General features: G+C 47.4%; 1 protein-coding gene across 1 annotated transcript; it reads left to right on the forward strand.

Annotated features, from left to right (window-relative positions):
- The first annotated feature begins 1449 nt into the window (after nt 1-1449).
- Nucleotides 1450-23774, forward strand: DYNC2I2 (dynein 2 intermediate chain 2). Its single transcript, XM_078878340.1, has 8 exons — nt 1450-1975; nt 5274-5383; nt 6395-6552; nt 9113-9222; nt 17387-17557; nt 18363-18589; nt 19500-19657; nt 20755-23774. Exons 1-8 carry the CDS (start codon nt 1613-1615, stop codon nt 20991-20993), a joined length of 1536 nt encoding a protein of 511 aa, XP_078734466.1. The 5' UTR covers nt 1450-1612; the 3' UTR covers nt 20994-23774.
- Nucleotides 23775-24729: the final 955 nt, after the last annotated feature.

A 24729-nucleotide genomic window follows, 5' to 3' on the forward strand; every position in this document is an offset into this window, starting at 1 on the left:
CTGGCACAGTAGGGGGGTACAGCTGGTGGTGCTTCTACCGGTCATCTCAGTCAGCCATGGCACCTGCTGGGTCTGTCCCGTGACCTCCTGCACCTAGCCTGGCACAGTAGGGGGGTACAGCTGGTGGTGGTGCATCTACCGGTCATTTCAGTCAGCCATGGCACCTGCTGGGTCTGTCTCGAGACCTGCACCTAGCCTGGCACAGTAGGGGTACAGCTGGTGGTGCATCTACCGGTCATCTTAGTCAGCCATGGCACCTGCTGGGTCTGTCCCGTGACCTGCATCTAGCCTGGCACAGGAGGGGGCTACAGCCGGTGGTGCATCTACCGGTCATCTCAGTCAGCCATGGCACCTGCTGGGTCTGTCCCGAGACCTCCTGTCAGCAGCGAGCCTTCGACACTTCACGTGGCAGCCTCAGAGTGCACCTAGCCTGGCACAGGCGCCGTGGTGACGTCACAGTCACTTAGTGGCGAATCGCGGTTGTGTTGGCATTGGCTTCGAACCCCAGGGGACCCGAGTTCGATTCCCGCTCACGGTTTCCAACACCGGTGACGATTATCTGAACCGGTACTGGGCCTCCCCTAGGTCGACCCAGCCTCAAATGAGTACCTGGTGTAGCGGTGTGTAGTAAACATCGCCACTGGGGAGACAAAGGCGGCCGGGCGTGGTGCTGCCCACCCACCCGCTCGTGAGCCATGCCGGCCTTCATGGGTGCTAATCGCTAACAGCACTTGCCCCAAGTCTGCCAAGGCTACACGGGGGTCCTTTGTGTGTGTGTAACTCGAATATATAGTGGTCGACTTAAGGCATCAATCAGCGGTGGAAGAGAGTTTTATTTGAATAAGTGTGAGATCCCTCCGAATGACACGTGCACACCGACACATTTTAGATTTTTATCATGAGGCCTCATTTGCCAATACCAAAATATAATAATAGGTTTTTTCCCTTTTTTATTTTTCTAGCGACGAAACTGAAACCTTTTGCAAGGAATCGTGTTTACATTAACCACAATACTTGCAGTCAGAATGCAAACAAAAAACTACACAAAAAAGGGGGAAAAACCCTATTATTACATGGTAGATTGTTTAAAAACCCTATTATTACATGTTAGATTTTTGAAAAACCCTATTACATGTTAGATTTTAAAAAAAAACCCTATTATTACATGTTAAGATTTTTGAAAAACCCTATTATTACATGTTAGATTTAAAAAAAACCCTATTATTACATGTTAGATTTTTAAAAAAACCCTATTATTACATGTTAGATTTTTTTAGGCAGTATGCATTTTGACAATGAACCTCATCCAAACCGTCACAGCAATACATTTACATACGCATGACGTCACTCGCATTGCCACTTAAGAGCGCGGCAACGTCATGTTACCACCTCAGCAGCTCATTTACATACGCGTGATGTCACTCGCAGCCAGCACGCGGTCTCCACGGTAACCGGCACCCGCACGCCCTCCGCCATCACTCGCGGGGTCCCAGCCCCCTTGGCTCCTCCTCGGTATCCGCGGTGCAGATCTCGATCTCCTCTACAATGTGAACCTGCAGTCGGTTGCTCCGCATTCACAGCGGCCGCACGACAGCGGCAGAAGAAGTAGAAGATGTTCTCGGACGCGTCGAACGAGGCTGCCGCGAGCTGCACCTCCTCGTCCTGGCAGCAGCAGCAGCAGCGGCAGGGGCAGGGCCCTCAGGCCCGGGCTGACGCGGCCGTCCAGAGCGACCCGCCGCAGAGCCGCGACGCCGCGAGCCAGGCGAGGCGCTGCGTTACACGCGGCTCGCAGACGGACACGAGCCCCCCCGAGCCGGCCTCGCGGGGTCACGGGCGCGGCGATGAGGACGAGGAGGAGGGCCTCCTGGCGTTCCTGCTCGCCGTCGAACCCGTCCTGAGCGGCCAGCTCCGCATGAACGCCGCGAGCCAAGCGTTTGACGGCCACGACGTGGACTGGACGGAGCGCGGAGTGGAGGTGAGGCTTGGTGGGGTTGGTTGTGTTGGTTTGGGGGGGTGGAGAGATGTTGGATGTGGGGGGGGGGCACTGGCTTTGCGTGATCGCGACGCTGGGAAGTCTGTGAAACTGCTGGGTGACTTTTTAAAAAAATGTTCTTGCTGTGGAGTTCACAGCTGATGGTGATTGCTTGTGTTGCAGTCGAAACGTCGGAAGGATTTGTTGTTGTTTTATATTTTTATTATTTTATTATTTCCGTGGAGTTCACAGCTGATGATGATTGCTTGTGTTGCAGTCGAAACGTCGTGAGGATTTTTTATTGTTTAATGTTTTTATTATTTTATTATTTCCTTTCGACGTGACTTTACCGAAAGAACCAAGGATATTGTAGATTTGAAGCTTTCGTGACTGCAAGGATTCATACTCTTAGGTTTTTTCGGTAAAGTCACGTAGGTAAAAATAAAAATAATAGAAATAATAATAGAAATTAAATAATAAATCACGACGTTTCGGAGGCTAAATTTACTGTATCAAGTGATGACGGAGACTTGTGTTGCCAACGAAACGTCGTGATTTATTATTTTATTTCTATTATTTTTATTTTTTACCTACGTGACTTTACCGAAAAAACCTAAGAGTATGAACCAAGAATATGCTGGGTGACCGTGAACACAAAGAGCTTTGTAGCTTGTCGGATTCCTCCAGTATTCTGACGCGATCATCTCACGACTCGTGCAAAAACAACGACATGTGTCCGTACCAGGGGCCACTGTATAGACACTCCGCTAATATAGATACATTCTACAGAAAACTGCATTAAAAACAACATGTAGCGCATGTCGCCTTAACAATCTCAATACACATTGCAAAGTGTCGTACTCCTCCAATGGAGTGCCATTCACAGGCCCTTATCCAGCAATGGTTTGGCCATGGCCCATGATGATGATGACATCACCATATCTGTCAACCCACACGGTTTCCTCCGTGTTCTTGTGCAGGGGAATTGAGGTTACGGGCAAAAAATGTTTAGTTGTCTATTTGTTTGTGTTTCTCCCTTGTGATGGGACTTTGTAGGATGAACGTTGAGATTTATAAGGGCACGGGGTGTCCAATGAGGCCTGAATTTGTCTGTAATAAGGTAGGGGGCACTGATAAGGGGTTGACAGGTATGCATCATCTACTTATCTCAGTTCATCTTCTTGGTTCTTTCGGTAAAGTCACGTAGAAGGGAAATAATAAAATAATTGGTAGAAAAAATATTTTATTATGTTGTATTATTATTTTATTATTTCCCTTCTACGCGACTTTACCGAAAGAACCAAGAAGATGAATCCCTGCAGTCACGAAAGCTTTATATCGAAATTTAATCTCAGTACGTGTACTGTACTGTATTCGATATTTTAACAATCCCCCACCACCACCTGTAATGTATTGATCCACCACTTTCACCACTAATCTCAAATATCTCCTTCCCTGGATATCCGGAGAGACCATCACTTGGCTGTCCCCATCCCGAAGATCCTCTTAAAGAAATCCGCCAATTACCTAAAGGGCCACTGAAGTTGCTCTAACTCCCTTACCCGTAGCCTCAGAAGTGCCTTTTTATTTCCGACTAAATGGTAAAGGGGCCGTCCATAAATGACGTCACGCACCTAGGGGGGGGGGGGTCAGACATTTGTGACGATGTGTGACGAGGGGGGGGGGTTTGAGAAATGTGCCGTCACATCAAAATGCGCAACTTTAAATAAATATAGACAACACGTTCTACTTAATTAAATAGACTTTTTAATAATGTTTTCTCCTACAACATCAGAGTGCAGCGCCACATTAAATACGCACTACAATGACAATAGTTTAAAGCGATTTGAAGCATGTTTTATTTTTTTTTTTGGGGGGGGGGGGGGGGTGGGCAGAGCGTTGTGACGTCATATTTGAGGGGGGGGCTGACTTTTTATAACGCCGTGTGACGAAGGGGGGGGGGAGTCAAAATCGCGTGACGTCATTTATGGACAGCCCCAAACTCTTTCCACGTTGCTGCCTGCCCCACGTTTATGGAACACCATTACCGCCTACCTGTACACCCCTGTTCCACTAACCCCCTCATGGCAAAACTACAGCGCCTGTGCCTATCTTTATTCGTGCGACTCTTTGCTCTCACGCTACGTTTGCACTATTTTTAGATTCGCCTCCCGTCTTGTTTGCGACTGTTAAAACACCTCGTTTGTTGGGCAATATTCCTTCGGAGCCCGTAATCGTTCTCGGCAATATTGATGGTTTTTGTTCATGGTTGCCTTTCTCACGCGCCACGGAATCTTTGCTTGTAAAATAGCCGCGCAGCTGGATAAATTGGATCATCCGCGTAACAAATCAATGAAACTCGAGCTCAAACCTGTTGAGAAATAGGGTCACAAATCCGTGCGGTACCTAGAAATGGATCAACCTGTCACGTCTCATACACCAAGGCGAGCAGTATGGGATTAGGCAAATCGGAAGCTTAAAATAAATAAGACGTGATGGGTATTAGACTCGTGAATGTAATCAGAAAGAGGAGGTTGTGACGGGTGGGGCACATGCGGGACTGGGGACAGATTAGATCATGGAGAGAGGTTCTGGAGACATGCTTTGGAGTCGCACCCGGAGGTTAGCGGTGAGGAGATGATGAGGCTCGTGCTGGTGACGAGGTGGTGATGATGATGATGAGACTGCAAAGGAAACTGGAGTTTAGCTGCTTTGGGCAGGAGAAGGTGGTGGGTGGAGACGCAACACTATGGGACTACACAACACGAAACAAATGCCTGTAACATAAAACACACTCATACACAAGATGAAGCAATTGCCTTACGAACACAAAATACACTACAGTGCACTACTACTACACAACATAATACAAATGCCTTACACCACATTGACTAGAGGCGTGGATATCTGCTTCTCTAGCTGTGTGTTGTGGCAATCGTGACCTAGCAGGTTAATATTGTGGCCTTGGTAACCTTGGAGGGGTCGGACACCAGGGGTCGTGATTGTTGGGCTGCTATAGACCGCATCACGCGCGTTCAGATGCACTTCTGCGGCCAGTCTGGAACACTCTTCCTTCCGACTTTAGGAAGCCACTGGAGCTATGCACTTTTAAGTCATCTCGATTAAAAAAAAATTTTAGAAGTGCTTTTTGTGTTTACTTTATTGTGCTTCCCCCCCCCACACCTCCGATTAGCGTGGTTGGCTACGTATGGTGCGAAAGAAGTTCAACATATAACATACGTACATACCGCAAAGGGAAAAACCACTGCTTTCGATGTTCCTGATGTTGTACTCTTCCCAGATGTCCTGCTTGCATGAGCTGAGCTACGGAGAGGCAAAGACCCGAGGGCTGGCTGCGACTGCCGTCAGTTGGAGCTGCACAGGAGCCATGATTGGTGTGGCCTTTGGACGGTACGGATGCACAAATCTTTTAACATTTCCGCGTATTTATTCAGCTACGATGTATCAATAACAGGGTGTGTGCCGTTTAATTGATGAGAACCTTTCATCACCTGAGTTTAGTTCTGTGTCCAGAGACGTCAATGAGCAGTATAGATTTTTTTTAGTGGGTAGGACGGTCTAAACCAAACTTTTCTTATACGTCCATGAAATTTAATGATGATAATAATTACAGCACCTTTCATAACATCTCAAGGTGCTTTAAATCAATGACAATGGGGGGGGAGGGAGGGGGGGTTGAGTAAGAAGTGGCTGAGTTAATATAGAAACAAATAGTACAAGAGTCACCATATATCAGTTTAATGTTTCTGAAACTTACCGGTAATTGTAATCGTACTAAAAATAATGTGTCCAAGCCGACTTACGCAACGGTGAATTTATTATTTAACATTGATTTATGTTTGAGTAATATTTCGATTTTCACGTGACGCAGTTTTTTACGATTATTTTTATTTGCATCATTGTTGTATTTTTGTTTTGTTTTTGCCTTTGTCATTTTGGTGGCCCTTTTAAGTCGCTCTTGCAAATGACACTATCCTTGTCTCTTTGAATTATCACCTGGTTAAACAAAACCATCTTGAACTTGAACAGAAACGAGTAGAGTATTCCCACGTTATTCACGCACTTGTTATCTGCGATTTTGCCTATCCGCGAATCGCATCTGGAACTCTGCAAGACTGGATCGAAAGAGAAAGTTGTGAGATAAAGTGATGAGAAAGAATGTGACGAGATAAAGAGATGAGATTAAGTGACAAGAGAAATAGAGAGAGAGAACTTCTCGAAACTTTAGAAGCATCTGCAGACATAACTCGTACGATATTCGTAGAGCCAATATCGTTATCCGCAATATTTGCTATTCATGGGCATCTCCGGAACGTATTCCGTAAGAATAACGAAGGAATACTGTACCATTCGACAGGAGGGTAATTTACTGAATTTGTCCCCAACAACTCTTCATTGCAGACTGAATGACGGAGATTGGACTGTGGAGAACTCGATGATCTGCTTGTGGAATGTGTGCCGGAGAGGGCTGATCCCAGACGTGCCTGATCGCACATTGGATGTTCCAGGCTGCCTGCTGTGCCTCTCCTTCCACCCCACATGGCCAGCGGTCATTGCGGGTAAAACTAACGCTGTTGTTTATTCTCCCTTATTATTTGGAACGTGAGAGATGCTGCCACGGTAGAATGGTTGACACAAGTGGCTTGCACTAATTGGTTTTTTCGGTAAAGTCACGTATGTAGAAATAAAATAAAATTTTACTAAATTAAATAAAAATAAATCCCGACGTTTCGAACGCAACACAAGTGATCATCATCAGGTGGAAATGGGGCAAAACACACAGCAAGGGAACACACAGGGGGACACCAAGCACACAGCACACAGAGAACGGTAAACTGCACGGAGGCAAACAACAACAAGAAGATGGGAGACGAGAACTCAACAAACCTTAGAAACATAATGTGATGCAAAACCAGTCGGCCAACAACACAGTCAGACACTAACTTGGTTGACCACGATTTTCAAAAGACTTGCAACCAACAGGTCGTCAATCTTATTGCGTGGAAATTGAAACATTGGGTACGTTTATGATGACCACCGCCTCTGTCCACCCAGCAGTAAAAATGGGTAGGCCACAGTCGAACAGTAAGTTGCACGGAGTGGTGTAAAGTGTGGGAACTCTCACCTCTTCCAAGATTAGCACGTTTGTCTACGTACGGTGCGAAAAAAGTTCAACATACATCTTACCAGTGTGGAAGAGTAGGGCAAATAGCATCTGGAGGGACTCTCTAGATCTCCCACTAGTGGAGGCCCTTCCACCAGCAATGTCACGAGCAAGCTATTGCAAGGCTGCACCTTTACCTTAAGGGACATGATGAGACCTTGGGAATGATAATTTTTGGATCAATATTTGCTCAATAGTGCTCTCGGTATGACTGAATGCAAGCCTTCCGAATGAGACGATTGTTTCATGTAGATTCATTTGTATGTATTTATGTATGTTGATCTTCTTTTGCACTGTCCGTAACCAACCGTGCTCATCGGAGGTGCGATTTTCATTTCTCACAAGTGAAACCCTGTATTTGTCAAACTGGTGACATTGAAACGATCAATTAAAAACTTTGTAGTTTTTCAATCCATTACTGGATCATATTTTCTTTTGTGTGAACCTGTTTTTATATTGTTTGTTCTTTCACCAAATGTTTTTCCTGGTGGAATATCGGCATCACGTCATGAGAAAAAGAATCCATTAAGAAATCTCACAGAGAAGTGCAGCCCTATGTGTCTAAGAACAAGCTGCTCGAGAGATTCTTCACAGAGATTCTTTTCAAAATCCCTTGCAGTGGCCTATTTATCTTTACACAATAGGGGGCGCAAAATTCCCACTTTGCTGTAAAATTGCTGTTCGTTGCATGGACGTGAAACAGTATTTTCGGAAATTATCAAAATGACGTGAAACATAAAATATTTTTTTTTGCATTCCTTGGTGACTGGCCTGAGACCAATGACATGCTTCACTTGAGAACTTTGGTGTTTAATCCTGGGTGGCTGAAATCCAGCTAATTGCTTTGACCTCTGATCCGCCTTGCCACCTAGTCAATATCAATATTTTTTTGCCATATTTTTTCATGGTGAATGTTTTTGATAAGTGAATAGCAACTCCCGGATGGAGGCATAGCTGATTACGGTTAACAGAATGCTGTATGTACGCATGTTGAACTTCTTACGATCTTGTGTTTTGATTTAGTGTGCTGATCTTTAAAGGTGCATTGAACATTTTTGGTACTCTTACTGATGCTCCTTCACCTGAGGACGGCTGCTTGCATTGTGGCCGAAACGTCGTGAGAATTATTTTATTATGTTTTATTTTTATTATTGTATTACTTCCCTTCTACGTGACTTTACCGAAAGAACCAAGAAGATGATGCTCCTGCTGTTGTGGAGTGACTCATGCAACCAGCTATGGCTACAGGGTTTGGTGGTCTATGTTGTTTATGTCGTTTATTGTGAAATTTCGGTCACAGTTCCTATGATCACTGTTACATTGCTTTTATGGCTTTATTTTGGTGATTTCGAAAAGTTTTTTGGTTTGGCCTAGTTTGTTTGTTGTAGTACGGAGTTAGACTGATGGCTTTAATCTAAGTTGTTTTGTGGTTGTTGTTGTTTGACTTGCATCCCACTGGGATTTTTGCACACAGAGTTGGTGTACAGCGCTTTTTCTGGAAGATTTAGCTGTTTTTTCCTGGATTTTTCTGTTTGCACATAGTCACTTTAAGATGTTTTCTTGTTCATGTTTTAGTTTTTTGTTTGTTGTGGTTGCACCCAATTCAAGAGCCGAATGGCTCACAGTGCTATACCAAATAAATGAAATGAAAAAAAAATGAAGTGAAACTGTCGCACTGTGCTTAGCCAACTGTGCTAATCGGAGGTGTTCGGTTTTATTAGTGTTTGTCTTGCATGTACACGTGTTGCTTGGATAACAAGAAACATTTTCATGATTACATTTTTCTCGATCATGTATACGTTTCTACGTGGACACGCATTTGTACGACACATTCTTTGTTGGAACCTTAGTCCGATCTCGCAGAAGAGACTTGTTTTACATGGGCTCTCACATCGTCATACGTATGGTTCATGCATGTGCTGTATGCATGTTGTCCCTTGATACGTGAAATGCAGGTGGTGCAAGCAGCGGAGAGGTGTTTGTGTGGGACACTTCGCAGGAGGAAGATCCACTTCTGGCCCATAGTGGCGTAAATGCCACTACACACCAGCAGCCTGTGACCCAGGTACAACATGGGGCAAACATCCTTTGCCCTTTCCCGTTCCGAGACGACTTAAAATTTCAGGGTGGGTGCCGTTCACCGCTGAATCTCGGAACGCGCTCGCGGTTCAACGGTAATTTTTGTTTCGACAGGAATAGCGCCGTTGTTTTTAAAGACATCGCGTACTCACCGCAGAGAACCACAGCGACATGACCGCACTCTCTGATAGCTGGCGCCAAACTATGCCACACGCCCTCCCGCATGGCCTTGTGGGAGCCTCGGTATCAATAAAGTTATTTTAAAAATTTGTTTTTTTCTTTTCCGGCTCGAGGTGGGAATGGTTTAATGTCAGGCAGGGTTAATCCATATCTCTCAATATATTAATCTAAAATAAGTACCGATATGTAATGTATACTCCTTTGTCATTCCACTGCTGGATGAAGGCCTCCGCACACTGTGGGAGTTGTTTGACCATACTTCTCCAGGTTAGTCTGGGCGAGTTGGTTTAGTGGTGAGCAGGCCTGGTTCATTTATCATTTGCCACTGATGTTAATAGTGGCAAGAATCAAACTTGAGTGGAAGGGGTTAATAGCGCAGTGCACTAATCAATGCATCACTTCTCCACCCCAATCATAGCCTGACACCGCTAATGAGGATTATTCTACAGTGGAGTGAATTTTAATTATGTATAACAAATCCTGCCTGGAGGTGCTGTGTTTTCATTTTTTATATTTGTATTTTATTTATTTCAGAAGGAAGGGCACAATGAGCTGTTAGGCTATATTTCATAGGCGTCTTACGATGGCACAGATGTTTAGAGCACATAGTTCACAATTAGCTTGTGAATTCAAATCCCCGTTGGGAGTCAACTCGGAGCATCATCTATGCATGCTTATGCATACAGGTGTAGTGTGGTTCAAGGAGGCTTGGACGACGTAGTCGGAGGCACACTTATTTATTAAACACAGTTGTATCTACAGGCCGAGATATACAACACTCGGAGGGGTATCGGCCCCTCCACCCGTCTAACTGGGAGATCGACAACCTATGTCACAGCTAGCCTATTCCTAGGTCCTCCACTATCGGGCTAGGGGAGGCTAGCTAACCCAGCCCTGGTTAAGCTGGGATTACGGCACCCTGAGTTCCCAGACCGGCTCTTACAAGAGCATCGGCTCTGGGCTCTTGGGGCCACGCCACTGGCTGGCCTTGGTCGGTCCTGAGAAGGACAGCGATCCAAGGGAGTCCCAGGGCTTATCTAGCAGGTCTTCTTGCTTCTCTGGTTAAAGCTGAACACTCAACCCCGAGCCCTCTGGCTCTCACCGCCTTATATAGCAATTCCCCCCTGAGGGGTGGGGCCGTGGGGGATCCCAGCGCCGTATTAGCCCCCCAGGCTAAACGGCGCGGACGTCGATGTAAGCACCTGCTCGCGTACAGACATAGCCACGCCCAGTGTGTTTGTTTCCCATCCGTATCAACTCTATAACACCCCCTCCGTAACACCTCTACATCACCCCCCCCTGTACAGCCCGCAGCCGTCCCGGCTGCAACAAAATCACACTAAAGATGCATGCCCCCCAAATCCGTGTGTGCCTCATGAAACTTTAAACAATAACAACAATAACAACAACAACAAAAACAACCCGACGCACCCCCCCCGAATAAATACCCCATCCCGTAAAACCAACATATATACAAGTACCCAGGACGCCCCCCCGCAAGGGCCCCCCAACGGCCGACCTCACAAAAGTCTGCGCGTTTTGGCGCGCGTTCTTGCGGCGGGCCCGTCACAAGGGGCAGCCCCGACTTTCCCAGTGGCGGGTGTCAACAGTCCGGGTGTGAGAGTGTCTGGCTTCGCTGCTGAGCGACCCCCGACCCCCCCTGAAGGGGTTGGCGGTTGTGAGCACGTCATTCTTGGTGCACCTGGAGGTGGAACAGTCGGTATCAAGTCAGGCGAAAGCAGCGAAGTTGGACTCCGGGAGTCGGTGGACCCCTCCACATGTTTGGCCACGCGTGTGTGAAGTAGGAACATGGGCCGCAACGAACGGTTTCAATCTGGAGGGGTGCACGAACCACCGACGCTTCCCCCATTTGACACGCACACATTGTGGCCGCAAAACCTGCACCACTTCCACGGGCCCCCGCCACGGCCGCACCAGCTTAGACGAGGTCGCCAGTGGTACTTGGGGACAGTGCAACCACGCCTTGTCACCCGGTTTCCACTAAAGCACATGCGCCCGACCCAGCCTGAGCCTCTCATTAGCCTTCTGGCGGAGTTCCGAATTCTGCATGGCCGCCTCCCGTGCCTCCGTCAATTTAGCGATGTTGAATTTAACATGTTCGGTCAATTTAGATTTACCATGCGGCGTGGAGATCTGCAGCTGAGTCGGAACAGGTGGGTTAGGCTCGCGGCCGTACATTAGGAAGTAGGGCGAAAATCCGGTCGCCGCATGGGGAGCCATTCTGTATGCCGCCAAAACCCCCGGAATCTGAAGGTCCCAATCGGTCTGGGATTCGGAGACCTGTTGGGACAGCATGGACGTGATAGTCCGATGCAGACGCTCCACCATCCCGTCAGTTTACGGATGATATGGGGAGGTACGAATCTTTTTCGTTCCCAGGAGCTCGCATACTTCGTGGAGAAGTTTTCCCGAAATTTTTTTACCCTGGTCGGTCAGCAGCCGCTCCGGAGCACCTTTGTCGAGGACGTAGCCCTGGACAAAGGCCTCCGCGATGGCTGCTGTCGACTGGTTGGCGAGGGGCCAGGCCATAGGCCATCGCGTAAAATACTGCTCTCTCTTTCTTACTTGCTGCACCCAAACACATCACCCACCACTCTGTTGTCTAAGCTCAGCTCAAGTCCCTGCACTACTGCAGCTGCTAAGTGCGTCGTTCATCTTCAGTGACAAAATAAATGAGCAAATTATTTGTTTCTTTCGGTTAAGTCACGTCTAAAGATAAAATAATAAATTAAATTAAATAATAGAATATTCTATTATTTAATTTAATTTATTATTTTATCTTTAGACGTGACTTAACCGAAAGAAACAAATAATAATTCCTGCAGTCACGAAAGTTCTAAAATTAAAATGAGCAAATACCTATTTACTTGACAGTATGTTGAATTTCTTTCGCACCGTACGACGCCAACCGTGCTCATCGGAGGTGCGGGGGAAGGACAACAAACTAAACATATCTCTGCCTGCATGTTAACAAATTACATCCCATCAGCCACACGGCCTTCTGGAATTGCAAAATTTCAGATGTTGCAATGGTGCTTCACAACCGGTCCAGTTTGCTTGTGCTGAGCCAGTGGGAATTGTCCGCTTATCTTGTTACTTATATTGTCCACAAGGAAGCTTACGATTGCTTTGTGTATCTCCAGTGGACACTCTCCGGGCGTCTGGCACAGCAGTGCGGTGTAGCTGCTGACTCGTCTAGTCGGGGGCCATGAACGAGAAGCAGTGGGCCCAGTCCTGAGCCATGAGGGATTCCCGTATTCTCGCAAAATGATCTTGGTCATCAAAATAAGGCATGTAAGGGCTTTGCAATTGTCGCGAAATCAGCGACAAAGCATCGGTAGTATGACGCGAATCCAACAAAACTCCTGACCTCCCCCACGGAGGTGGGAGTCGGCCAGGAGCTGACACATTGCGTTTTGGCGGGATCAGTAGCAATACCTGAGCGTCCGACAATGTGGCCCAAATACCGCACCGATTCGCGTAGCAAATGACATTTCTAGGGTTTGAATTTCAAATTAGCAGCCCGCATTTTGAGGAAAACCGCACGCAACCTCTGGAGGTGTTCATCGAATGTTTTACTGAAGACGATGACATCGTCTAAATAAATCAAACATGAATCCCATTGCAACCCAGCCAAGACCAATTCCATTAATCGCTGAAAGTTGCCGGCGCTGAGTGGAGCCCCATCGGCAAGCGGTTAAATTGGAAAAGGCCGTGCGGCGTACGGAAAGCAGTTTTAGGTTTAGATTCGTCATCCAGAGGGAGCTGCCAGAATCCTGAAAGCAAATCCAATGTGGAGAAGAATCGCGCCCCTGCCAAGGCATCAAGCGATTCATCCATCCGCAGAAGCGGGTATGTGTCGGCTACAGAAATTTTGTTCAGCCGACGAAAATCGACACAAAAGCGTAATGAGCCGTCATGTTTTTTAACTAAGACAATCGGTGCACCCCAAAGGCTGGTAGAAGGGGATATAATATCGGCGGCTAACATGTCATCAACGGCCGATTTGACATGGTCCTTTTCGGCGGGACTCAACCGAAAAGGATTTTGGCGTATTGGCGCGCTGTCACCCGTGTCAATATGGTGTCGCAGCAGTTTAGTACAACCCAGATTGTATTTGTGTTGACTAAAAACGTCGGAAAACTCGTGCAGAAGGATTCGAAGCCTCTCACGCTGTGAGTCGGACAGGTCCGATGATCCCGCACAAAGCGCATCGAGCCACCCTTCATCACGGTCCGCATGTGGTTGCGACGGAGGAGCAGTGCTCACGTGACTAATGACGGGTTCCTCACAGGGTACCGGCGTCGCGTGCGCAAGCACGGTCCCTTGAGGAACCACAGTCGTACACGATCCCACATTGAAAGGGTCCCCGTCCCCTTTCACAATGGTCTGGGCCGTTATTAAGTCAGGTCCGTTAACCCCGGCTCTAGATGGTCCCAACAGAACCCCCTGGTCCCCAATCCCCTTAGCAAATGGTCGACGCAGCCTAAGAGGCACGAGCATCTGAGCTCCCGGCGGTACGCGTACCGTCCTCGCAACCAGCGCCGGTACCGTCGCAAATGCCGTCCGACCCGTAGAGGGGGAGGGCAGGAACGTAACACGTCGGCCCGATGGGAGTTCAATGCAACCCTGGTCGACTAGGATACGAATCGGCATTTTGGCCAAGAAATCCGTCCCCATCAGGCACGGAACCGCCAGCGAGGAGGAGACCAATATCGGGCCGGAAAATGTGATGTCCCCAATACAAATTTGCGCGCGGATCTGCCCAATAATGCCCAGTGAGCCCCCGTTAGCAGCGTAGCATGGAACATCAACGGGGAGCAAGGGACGGCTTTGAACGGGGAGAATGTTATAAATCAATTCGGAAACAATAGTTGCCGATGCTCCCGTATCAACTAGGATCCGCACCTCAACCCCGTCAATATGCCCCACAACGACCAACGACCCCGACGACGCGGCAACAACGTGATGGGCCAACTCGGACCACTGGCCCGGTTGGAATGCACTCCCCACAGTGGCACGTTTCGGCGCGACGACAGGCAATTTACGACCCCCGTCTGTTGTGGTGCGTGAGTGTGTGACAGGTGTGTGCGTAGGCCAAACATGTGGGGTGCCACGACTCGCCGGAGTTTGCTGGTGAAGCTTGGGTAGAGGCACGACGTCCTGCTGAGGCGTCGCCCCGCGCTGTCGAGGAGCCCGGCATCCTGAAGCCACATGGCCCCGGAGGCCACAATTGTAGCAGCGCGTGAGTGCTCCAGATGACTTGGGCTGATCCTGGCGGCTCGGTCCGTCCCGAGCTGGTCGTACTCCGGATCTCCACTCCGTCGGGCGATCGACGGCGCAGATTTCTTCCGATGGGAGGGTGGTTGCAGCCACGGTATGGCTGGCCGCCGCCTTGCTGGCCTTGCGACGCTGGGACAGCAAGTTCGCGTGGATGTGTCGCGCGGCCCGCAGGGAACACATCTCCGTGTCGTCTTGCGCCAAGACGACAATGTCCAACTCGTCCGCCAACAGCAGGATTTTCTCCGTCACCATGGCGTCCACCCCTTCCTCATCCATCCGCGGGAAAACCGTTTTCGCCAGGGCCAGGAGAGCTGTACGGTACGCCAGGGGCGACTCCTTGGCGCCCCGCTGGCGATCGTAGAACAGCTGCCTGCAGTCCGAAGGTGGTTCATAGACTGCAGCCAGGAGTTGACGCACCATCTGCAGCGTGGCGCGCTTCGCTCTCGGCGCCGAGGTGAGGGTAGCGAGGGCATCACTGTCGAGCATCGCCGGCAGCGCGCGGAGTGCTTCGTCATCCGTCCATTGTGCCATCTCTTGGTGAGCGAGAAAGCGTCTTTGGAAGCCACCCCAGTCACCGTCTTCGCCCACGAACTCCTTGAGAGGTGGTAAGCGCTGTTGTAACGCGGCGTCCGCAGTCGAGGATCGCTCTCTGTCGTTCCCGTCACTCCGTACGGTTTTGGCGGGAAGGGCGTGTGGCATCGGCGGTCGCTCTGTTGGTGACGCGCTGGCCGCTCCTGACGACGTGGCGGCTTCTGTTTGCCGAACGTCGGTCACGTGACGTAGCCCGGCCCCGCCCTCAACATTCACTGTACCCATGGCGGCAAATTCGAATTCGGGCCCCGTGGAAATGGCGGGAACCGGCGCTGCATGTCGGCTGTCATCGCTCCGTGCAGCTCCTCCAGCCCCCAGTCGAGTAATTTCTTCCAATGTGGCGGCTGCTGCGTAAAGTAGTTCCGCCAGTCGTGAATGAGCCAGCCGCAGTCCGTCAGCCGACGGCCCCCATCCGTCCTGACGTTGCGGTGTGGGTGGACTTGGCCCTGGCTGCTCGGAGTCGCCTTCAGCCATCTCGGGCGCAAAGTCGGCCGTGGTTTCCTCCGCCCCCGGTTCCCTGGTATGAGCCGTTCGTCTCGTGTCCATCCTTTTAGAAGACCACTTCTGACGCCAGATGTGGTGTGGTTCAAGGAGGCTTGGACGACGTAGTCGGAGGCACACTTATTTATTAAACACAGTTGTATCTACAGGCCGAGATATACAACACTCGAAGGGGTATCGGCCCCTCCACCCGTCTAACTGGGAGATTGACAACCTATGTTACAGCTAGCCTATTCCTAGGTCCTCCACTATCGGGCTAGGGGAAGCTAGCTAACCCAGCCCTGGTTAAGCTGGGATTACGGCACCCTGAGTTCCCAGACCGGCTCTTACAAGAGCATCGGCTCTGGGCTCTTGGGGCCACGCCACTGGCTGGCCTTGGTCGGTCCTGAGAAGGACAGCGATCCAAGGGAGTCCCAGGGCTTATCTAGCAGGTCTTCTTGCTTCTCTGGTTAAAGCTGAACACTCAACCCCGAGCCCTCTGGCTCACCGCCTTATATAGCAATTCCCCCCTGAGGGGTGGGGCCGTGGGGGATCCCAGCGCCGTATTAGCCCCCCAGGCTAAACGGCGCGGACGTCGATGTAAGCACCTGCTCGCGTACAGACATAGCCACGCCCAGTGTGTTTGTTTCCCATCCGTATCAACTCTATAACACCCCCTCCGTAACACCTCTACACAGGTAGTCCCCGACTAACGATGGTCCGACTTACGATATTTCGATCTTACGATGGCGATAGCGATATGACAAATTTGTAAAATATTTTACATTTCGTGCGGCAGGCAAACGCAGAAGCGTACGAGGTACGATACTGTACGTTGGGACGCTGCTGGGATGTACTGTACGCATATAGTTTATACAGTACGGTACTGTAAATTGCTGTTTTGCTAAATTATCACCATTCTTTAAGACTCCTGGGTAGGCTAGGCCATCTTCGACTTACGATATTTTCGACTTACGATGGGGTCGTCGTAACGCATCTCCATCGTAAGTCGGGGACTAACTGTATATGCATGTTGAACTTTCGCAGCGTACGTAGCCAACCGTGCTAACCCTCCCTTTTGGGCCCGAGCCTGGTCATCATGTGCCCGGTCATCAATGCTACAACAGTGCTATCACGTGATATGTTGGTATCTGCTTAGTTTGGCAAAATTCCAGCTGTGAGCATAAAAATCTGGATTTCACTGCCGTGTGATGAACATTGCTCTCATATGTGTTAACCAGTTCACGTGAAGTGATCTCAGAGGTAGCTCTCTGACATCCACTCCCTTGGGTCCTTTGCAAAACACGAATGTTTGCACTATCATACAAAGGAGGGAGATCCCAGCTTGATATTGCGTCTCATGGCATGACTCCGACCGACGGTACAATTGGGATGCATTTTTTTGGGGGGGGGGTATATTTTTAATAGACAAAAAAACCCGTGTGCAATTGTGGGAAGTTATATGGAGTGACACAGGAATGTGGAATTTCCAGACTCTAAACACAAGGTGACTTTTGGCCAAACATTAGAAACTGAATTACGATCTATATAATTAAGTTAGTTTTGACCGAGGTCATATGTTGTGTCTTCCCCAGGTGCAGTGGGTCCATTCTCCAGGTCAGAGCCGGGTGCTGTTGCTCATGTCGGCTGGGTTGGATGGGTGCGTGATGACGTGGAGAGTGGAACTGAGCACAAGGAAAATCACCCCAAACAACAGGATTGTGCTCCTAGCAAAGCATCTTCCCAGCACCTCCACCCTCAGCAAAGTAAGTCGTACATCGAGTGGAGGAACTCAACTTTTCTGCATAGAAACAAAAGTCGAGAAATCTGGCAAGCACCCAAACTTGGAGAACAAGGAACGCAAGTGACGTGGGGACTGTGCAAATCCCTGAAGACAGAAATTCAAGTTGTTTAATTAGCATTCAATTCAAATGCTTCACAGTGAAATACTCAAATCTAGGTAATATAACAAATAATATGCTGTAAAATCGGCAACTTAACTCTCAAAGCACATCCTTCCGGCATTAAAACACATGAGTACTCAATTAATATTTATTGTAAACACCAAATCTGAAGAAGAGTGTCACATGCTGATGGATAGGACATCTGAATGAAGCTGCACGATCAGTAGATGAACATGCATTTGTTTTGCAAGGTTGATAGAAAGGGGAGCACGCTCATTGGATAAAATCCGCAGGTTAAATAAAATCTCGCAAACCATGGACACGTCGCTAGACGAAATGATGGCCGATTTTCAAGCATAGTGATGAAGTAAGAGCCAAGAAATGGAGTGCGTCCTAAGAAGATAGGATCTAGACCGAAGAGACGGAGCGATGTAATCAGGTGCTAGGCTGGATAGTTGCATTTTGGAGCCACGAGAGATAGCAGTCGCTTGTGGGCGGAGGAAGGCTTCACCCAGCAGTGGACTTACCATGGCTGTTTATGATGATGGTTCGCCACGGACTGTAAATGTGACCCCGTCTGCACGTTCTCACTTCGTGGCTATGCTTTCAAAATCTCTCGCAAAAAAACCTGGGCTTGCTTGCGTGTTTGTACACACTGACCGCGCAGGTACAGAGTGAGCTGCCTCTGGGCATCACGGCATTCTCACTCTCGGAGGATTCATCCATGTGCGTGGCTGGGCTGGAGGGCGGGCAGGTGGTCAGGTGTCCCCTGGATCCTCTCGAGCAACCAACTCGAAAAGACCAGCCGCCTTTAAACACGAAGAGCCCAGCCTTGTTCCCCTTCGTGAAGCACCAAGGACCGGTGTACGCTGTTAACTTCTCTCCTTTCAACAGGTACGGCATCCCCCAGCTTTGCTGCCACTGCTACGTAGCCGAGCGGTAGCACTGTTGTCGCTTGTTGTCAGATGTATGCGGTTCAGAGCCCATCGGCCGCCCTGTTTAAATACTGCAGGCTGTATTCACCATGAATCATTGTCTCGTCTTCTTCTTTTACAGTGGATGTTAAGAGATCACCATGACATTATTTGAAAAATAGCCGGCCACGTGTGCCGGTGTCGTGGGTCCAAATTTGATAAACGATTAGCAAATTACTTAATTGGGAGAAAAAAAAACTGCATATTGGCAGACTAATGCTCATTTTCGTGCTGGGCTTCTGTACACTTTGTTATGCAGTTATAGCTGCCACTGGGGGTGCCGCTTGGTTAGACTGCAGCAGGTCAGTCTCGCGCTCTATAAACGCAAATCCTTAAAACCTTATGTATAATTTCCTAATTAGAACATTTATTTATACTGGAGAAATCCGATGAGCTATGAAGCTCTTTTTTTTACAGAAGTCCAGGAGTTTTACAGATGTCCAGTTCACACACGTGGTGTGTCTGTGTGTGCAAGCTGGTACTGTTACAGAATGACCCAGCAATGGTAACTATGCTCTCAGTGAAAACAGCTACTGTCGCAAAGGTAATAAAACAAAAAAAATAAGTTGTCTCGGTAGATTGCGGTTATTGAAAAACAAGCTAAGCCATGTTTTTCATTGTCAAAGTAAACGTGCGTTTAGTCTGTCGACCGACGAAGCCATGGAGTTCAATGTCGTTGAGCCTCCCTGGCTCAACGGCGACCTTACAAAGGTGACCTTGCAAAGGTTGAAACCCCAAATAGGTGAATTAACCAAAAACACGAAGGCGATGAGATTCACGCGTAGATGCTTTCACACACGCTGCGGCCGCGTTTGCGTCCGTGTTTTTAGGAACGCGTTTCTGAGCGGCGGCATAGACGGGCAGGTGCGCGTGTTCTCAGCGCTGCTTCACGACCCCGTTCTCGTGGTGCGCGCCGCAACCTCCTACGTCCTGGCCGCTGCCTGGTCGCCCGCGCGGCCCCTGGTGCTCGCCGCATCAACTGCAGAAGGTAGTCGACGCTCTGACCTTGATCCTACTGCAAAGGCAATCGTTGCTCTGACCTTGCTCCTACTGCAAAGGTAGCGGAAGCAAGGTTTGAGGAAATGGGCGGAAATCAACGGAAAGCAGTGAGATTTTATGCCAGGAAACAAGGTGGGCTGCAGGTAACATTTCTATGCCTGCTGAACATCTGTGAAAAAGAGCTTTACGGCTCATCTGATTCCTCCAGCATAAATACATATGCTGATTCTAATGTGATAAACAAAAAATAAATCACGCGATTTTTCATTGGGCTTGTTCGATATGGGAAGTATCCCAGACAATATGAAAATCAATGGTAAGATTAAAAGTTTATCTTTAAAAAAATGTTTTTATTGTGTGTGTGTATATATATATAAAACTCTACATTCTAAAATGTCTTTAATTGTTCGAGTGATAAGTGAAGAAATATCTAAAATTGGTCTCTCCAATTTGCCTTGGTGAAAAGTGGAGGTGCTTGTGTCCTTACTGGCTTAAACTCAGCGATCAACACATTCCTGCGGAGGGAGCTGGTAGGAACGTTGGGTTGCTCGGTCAATGGCCAGTGTCAACGGCGGCATGGTGTATTCCGCAAATATGCCCGACTGTGAGGGCGGGCACAAGCCGGTGTGAGTAGGTTAAACGTTGAGTTATATAAGGGCACCACGGTAAAGTCACGTAGGTGAAAGAAAAAAAACGAATCTAGAATAACACGATAGTTGAATAAATGAATTCACACTGAGTACAGTCAAAAACTGAATCGCCGACATGGCGAATTTTTTCCCCACTGTCCACTCTTATATTTAGTAAATTTGTATTTTACACCCTTCTGTCCCACAATTTTGTTATTTTCAAAATGACCCGAAAGGCTTTGGGTGTGTCTCACTTTCCGGAGCAGGTTATAATCCGGAGCGTGGATTTTATTCCTCAAACTCCAGAAAGTTGCCAACTCTACATCTCTGCAGATCGGGACTTCTGTTGCAATCCCCAAAAATGCTTTCGCCATCGTCTGTGCAAAACTAAATACAAGCTACTGGTCTAGGACTGTTCAATGCTAACACGCCGTGTCATGTCGACGTGTCTTTGCAGGTGAACTACTGTTATTTGACCTGGCCATTAAGGACAGTGGTCCCGTACACTGCATACAAGCAAGTCCAAGTTTGAGTCCAGTCTCCTGCCTCGCCTTCAACCCAAAGCAACCGGGACTTTTGGCAGTGGGTTTACAGTCTGGAGCAGCGCGTGTCTGGACCCTGCCTCCGGAGTTAATTGTCCCCGGAGTTCACGAGACGGATCGTCTTAAGCAGTTGGTCAGTGCAACTAGCGACTAAAGTGTTCAGACTAAAGCCGAACTAGATTTAACGTGCACGATGCACTTGGACAACGTCTCTTATTGTCAACTTGGAACATGGACCGTTATTTTGCCGTTGAAAATGTTCAAATAAATGTCGCACGAATTGAAAAGTCTTGAGACACACTTGGGAGGTTTAGCACTCACAAATTGCCAACACATGACCATCAACATCACAAAAGAGAAAACAGAAGCACGCAGACATAACCAGTCAAGTAAACAGATTTTATTTGTATACAGAAAACCAGGCTTCAACTTCAGTAGCAACATAGGAGCATACGCGATTTCATCCGTGCGTTTTGAGGTATCGCGATGTTGTCGTTTTCACCATGACCGTTTCGAAAGCCAGTCGTCACCCCTACGGTACGAATCGCTTCCTGACGCTGAAAATACGCCGGAGAGCTTCCTCACAAATTACAGTGCCTCCGCTGAAAAACACCCAATTACAAATCACGCGAGCGACAGCACAACGCGTTGATATGCGTGGCAACGCGACCCATTGGTGGAAAACTGTTTAAAGAAAAAAAACAATGGTTGACCAGCAGATATTTGTGTACATTCACGATTGTAATTGCCAGCTCAGGAATAAGTAGTAAGCCTGTTGTACCAACTTTTCTGAAATATGCAAAGGTTTGTTAAAGGGCACATTCAATGCAGCTGTGGTAAGTTAAAATAGATGCAGATACCATCATCAAAACTAAATTAAAACTAAACCTTTTATAGTTATTTTACCAGGTAAATCCACGTGACCACGAGGAGTGACATGCAATCTCCAAATATACAACAGGAGTCGGTGTCGAAACCACGACCTCCTGTATACCAGGCGAGGAAGTTAACATCTCACCACCGTGATATTTTGTTACGTAACAGATGCACGGCAAAGTGGGCTTCTTCTGGGCGCGATAGCAAGTAGTCCATGGGCCAGAGCAGAAGTCGGTACCACCTAATGTAGCAAACCCTTAGCTGTAACAATGTATTAATGGCAAATGAGTGGATTATTTGATAATAGGAGACAATTACTTTATTAGTAAACATGTCGCTTGATAACCCACTCATTTTAAATGGTCGTAATTCACCGTTATTGGTCACGTAAATAAATTGGAGCCGATAAAGCTATACGCCACCTCAGGTGGTACCGACAAGTGAAATATCTGGCCTAGGCTCATGGACAAAAAAGCAGTTAAATGTCTGCCTCAGACTCGCTCAGTATGAGTAGTTTGGGCAGCAGGCTGTAACAGCTTGCTTCTTTCCACACATCAGTAACTAACTTAACGGCTGGATGCAAGCGATTAATGCTTTTGTGTTTGCATTGTCCTTGTACTGCTCGCCTTCTGGGTGTAGCACTGGTGAGATGATGTCACAAAGGAGGCCGTCTCTGGTGCAGGCCAATCCGTTTCAAGGACTGCATATATTATCAAAGCATATTTGCGTTTTATACCACAAGAATTTGTGGTTGCGCATATTACGATGCCTGGCAATGGGTGTCTATTTGGGTGTCTTAACTTCTTAACACCTGTAGTTACACTCCTCCAGAGGTGTCGTCTCAATACCCATATTCTCTGCTTCTGTAGAACCCAGAAGCACAATTGCCAGCTTCAGTAAACGTTAATAGAGTATAAATTAAGGAATTTGCTAGATCAGTAAACACTGGATTATTAATGCCTGTACAAATGACTTTACATTCCAAAAGCCAAACACTGCAACATAGCTGTAAAACATGATGGCATATTTTTGTTTATGCTAAAGTATGACAATCCTTTTTTGTAAAGCTGTGCTCTTGTGGAATACTTTAATGTTGACAGCAGTGCACGACTTATTCAACTTTGCCCAATGTGCCATTGCCCATCATCATGAGTCGCGCGAAGCAGTCGGTCGTAGGAAAAGAGGTGGCAGCGGTGGCCGCGATTGGGGTTCATCTTTACGTCGGTGCTTTCGTCACCCTCCGCAGGGAAATGGCGCAAAAAATATCGCGGGGAGGGGAATTTATCCAGATGATTGCCGATGGAATCGCGGACTCAACAACGCAAGTTGTGCACCCACGAGACGCTCTCAAAGGATCAGCACTGTAATTGTATTTAAGGTTGGCAGTATTTTTATCGCTCACCCTGCTTATCATTTAAGACAAATGCTCGGAAACGCCATGGGGAAGGAACTTTCTGGGTTTTTGTTGTTGAATACTGCAAGTACAAAATACTGGTCTCATATTTTAGCTTTGAAGCCGGCAGAAAAAGCCCAGAAACTCGGACACATTCAAGTAACTTCAGAGATTCCTATGCCATTACCAAAGTACAAAATAACCACAAGTGAAAACATTTCAAAACCAGCCACAGCAAGCCAGGATTCTTTGGTTCATTGTATCTGCCCTATAAAAATGACCTCAAACTGTATGTTCATTATGTTCACAAATACTATTGGGGGCACTGTATATTTAAACAAAGGGTAGTTTTTTTTTTACAATCTTTTTAAAACAAGGCTACAAATTTTGTTCTACTTTATAACTTGATATGGATATTGGATATAAAATACTTTTACAAAGATGATTACAAAGAAATTAAAACAAATTATACAGTGGAATTCAACAGGGTGGTTTTGGCTTTTATTTGTAGTTTTTACACTTATCGTTTTATCTTTATCTAATCATACGAAAAAAAACTAAGCTAAGTGACAATCCTAAAGGTCAGCCACGGTGACACACAAGTGATCCTTCATAACCTCGTAGCTGATTGGATTCTTCCAAGATAAATAAAGATTCTGATGCCTATGAGAAGCGTTTGTTTCCGATGTCTACAGAGCATACACACTGAGATGTCAGTACGTACAACACATGCATTAAAGCTCAACGTTAAGTGGTTATCAAAGTTATCAAAACGCACTAATAAATATTTTCCAAGATGCCACATTTGCCCAAAAAGGTTTCCCATTAAAAACAATTCTCGCCTTAAAACAAAAATAAATCCGCATTTTGTATCAGGCTTGCAAACTGACCTTGTGTTTGCCTGTGCTATAAAAACATGAAAATTGCAACTATAATTCGCACGCACAGTCGCGGAAGTTCGAAAGCACACGAGCGCGTGGATGCTGTGATTTAAAATACGCACTCTCGTAAGGATTATCACAGTGCACATTCTTCCAGGCCACCGTAGCGCATTAAACAGAACCTTGGACTTACACAACTTCACGTCTAAAAACACAGCCGGCTGTATAAGGCACACAGAGGCTGCTTTGCTTTATTGCATCAAGTGATGAACCATTTCTTTCTCCGTGTATGGACCGTACGTTGACCTTCTTTCACACCGTACGTACCCAACCGTGCGAATTGTAGGCGAGAATGATGGTTGCAGTGCATCACAGACAAGAATCCCTCAGCTGTCATTTGTATTGTAATGAGTGTTGCAAGCTGAAATCACATCTTGCTTATGTCCATATTTGCACCACTCCCACTAACCGAAGTCTCGTGTCCCACGTGTCTCATTCAGTACTCAAAACACCACCAGCATGGCAATACAATATTGCCCCTTCATGTGGAACGGAATCTTGCACAGTAACTCAAAAAGGCAGCTCATGAACACATGAAGATGGAAACACATTTGAAGACAAATAGGGCAACTTATTTAAGCCTGTGCTGATGATACACTATCGAAGGCAAAGTCCACAGTTTGCTTATATTGAATCAATACTGCTGGAATTATGCACTCCTCAGAATGCCTTGTGGCCAA

This window comes from Lampetra fluviatilis, chromosome 50 (genome assembly GCF_964198595.1).
Source record: "Lampetra fluviatilis chromosome 50, kcLamFluv1.1, whole genome shotgun sequence".
NCBI classification, from domain to species: Eukaryota; Metazoa; Chordata; class Hyperoartia; order Petromyzontiformes; family Petromyzontidae; genus Lampetra; species Lampetra fluviatilis.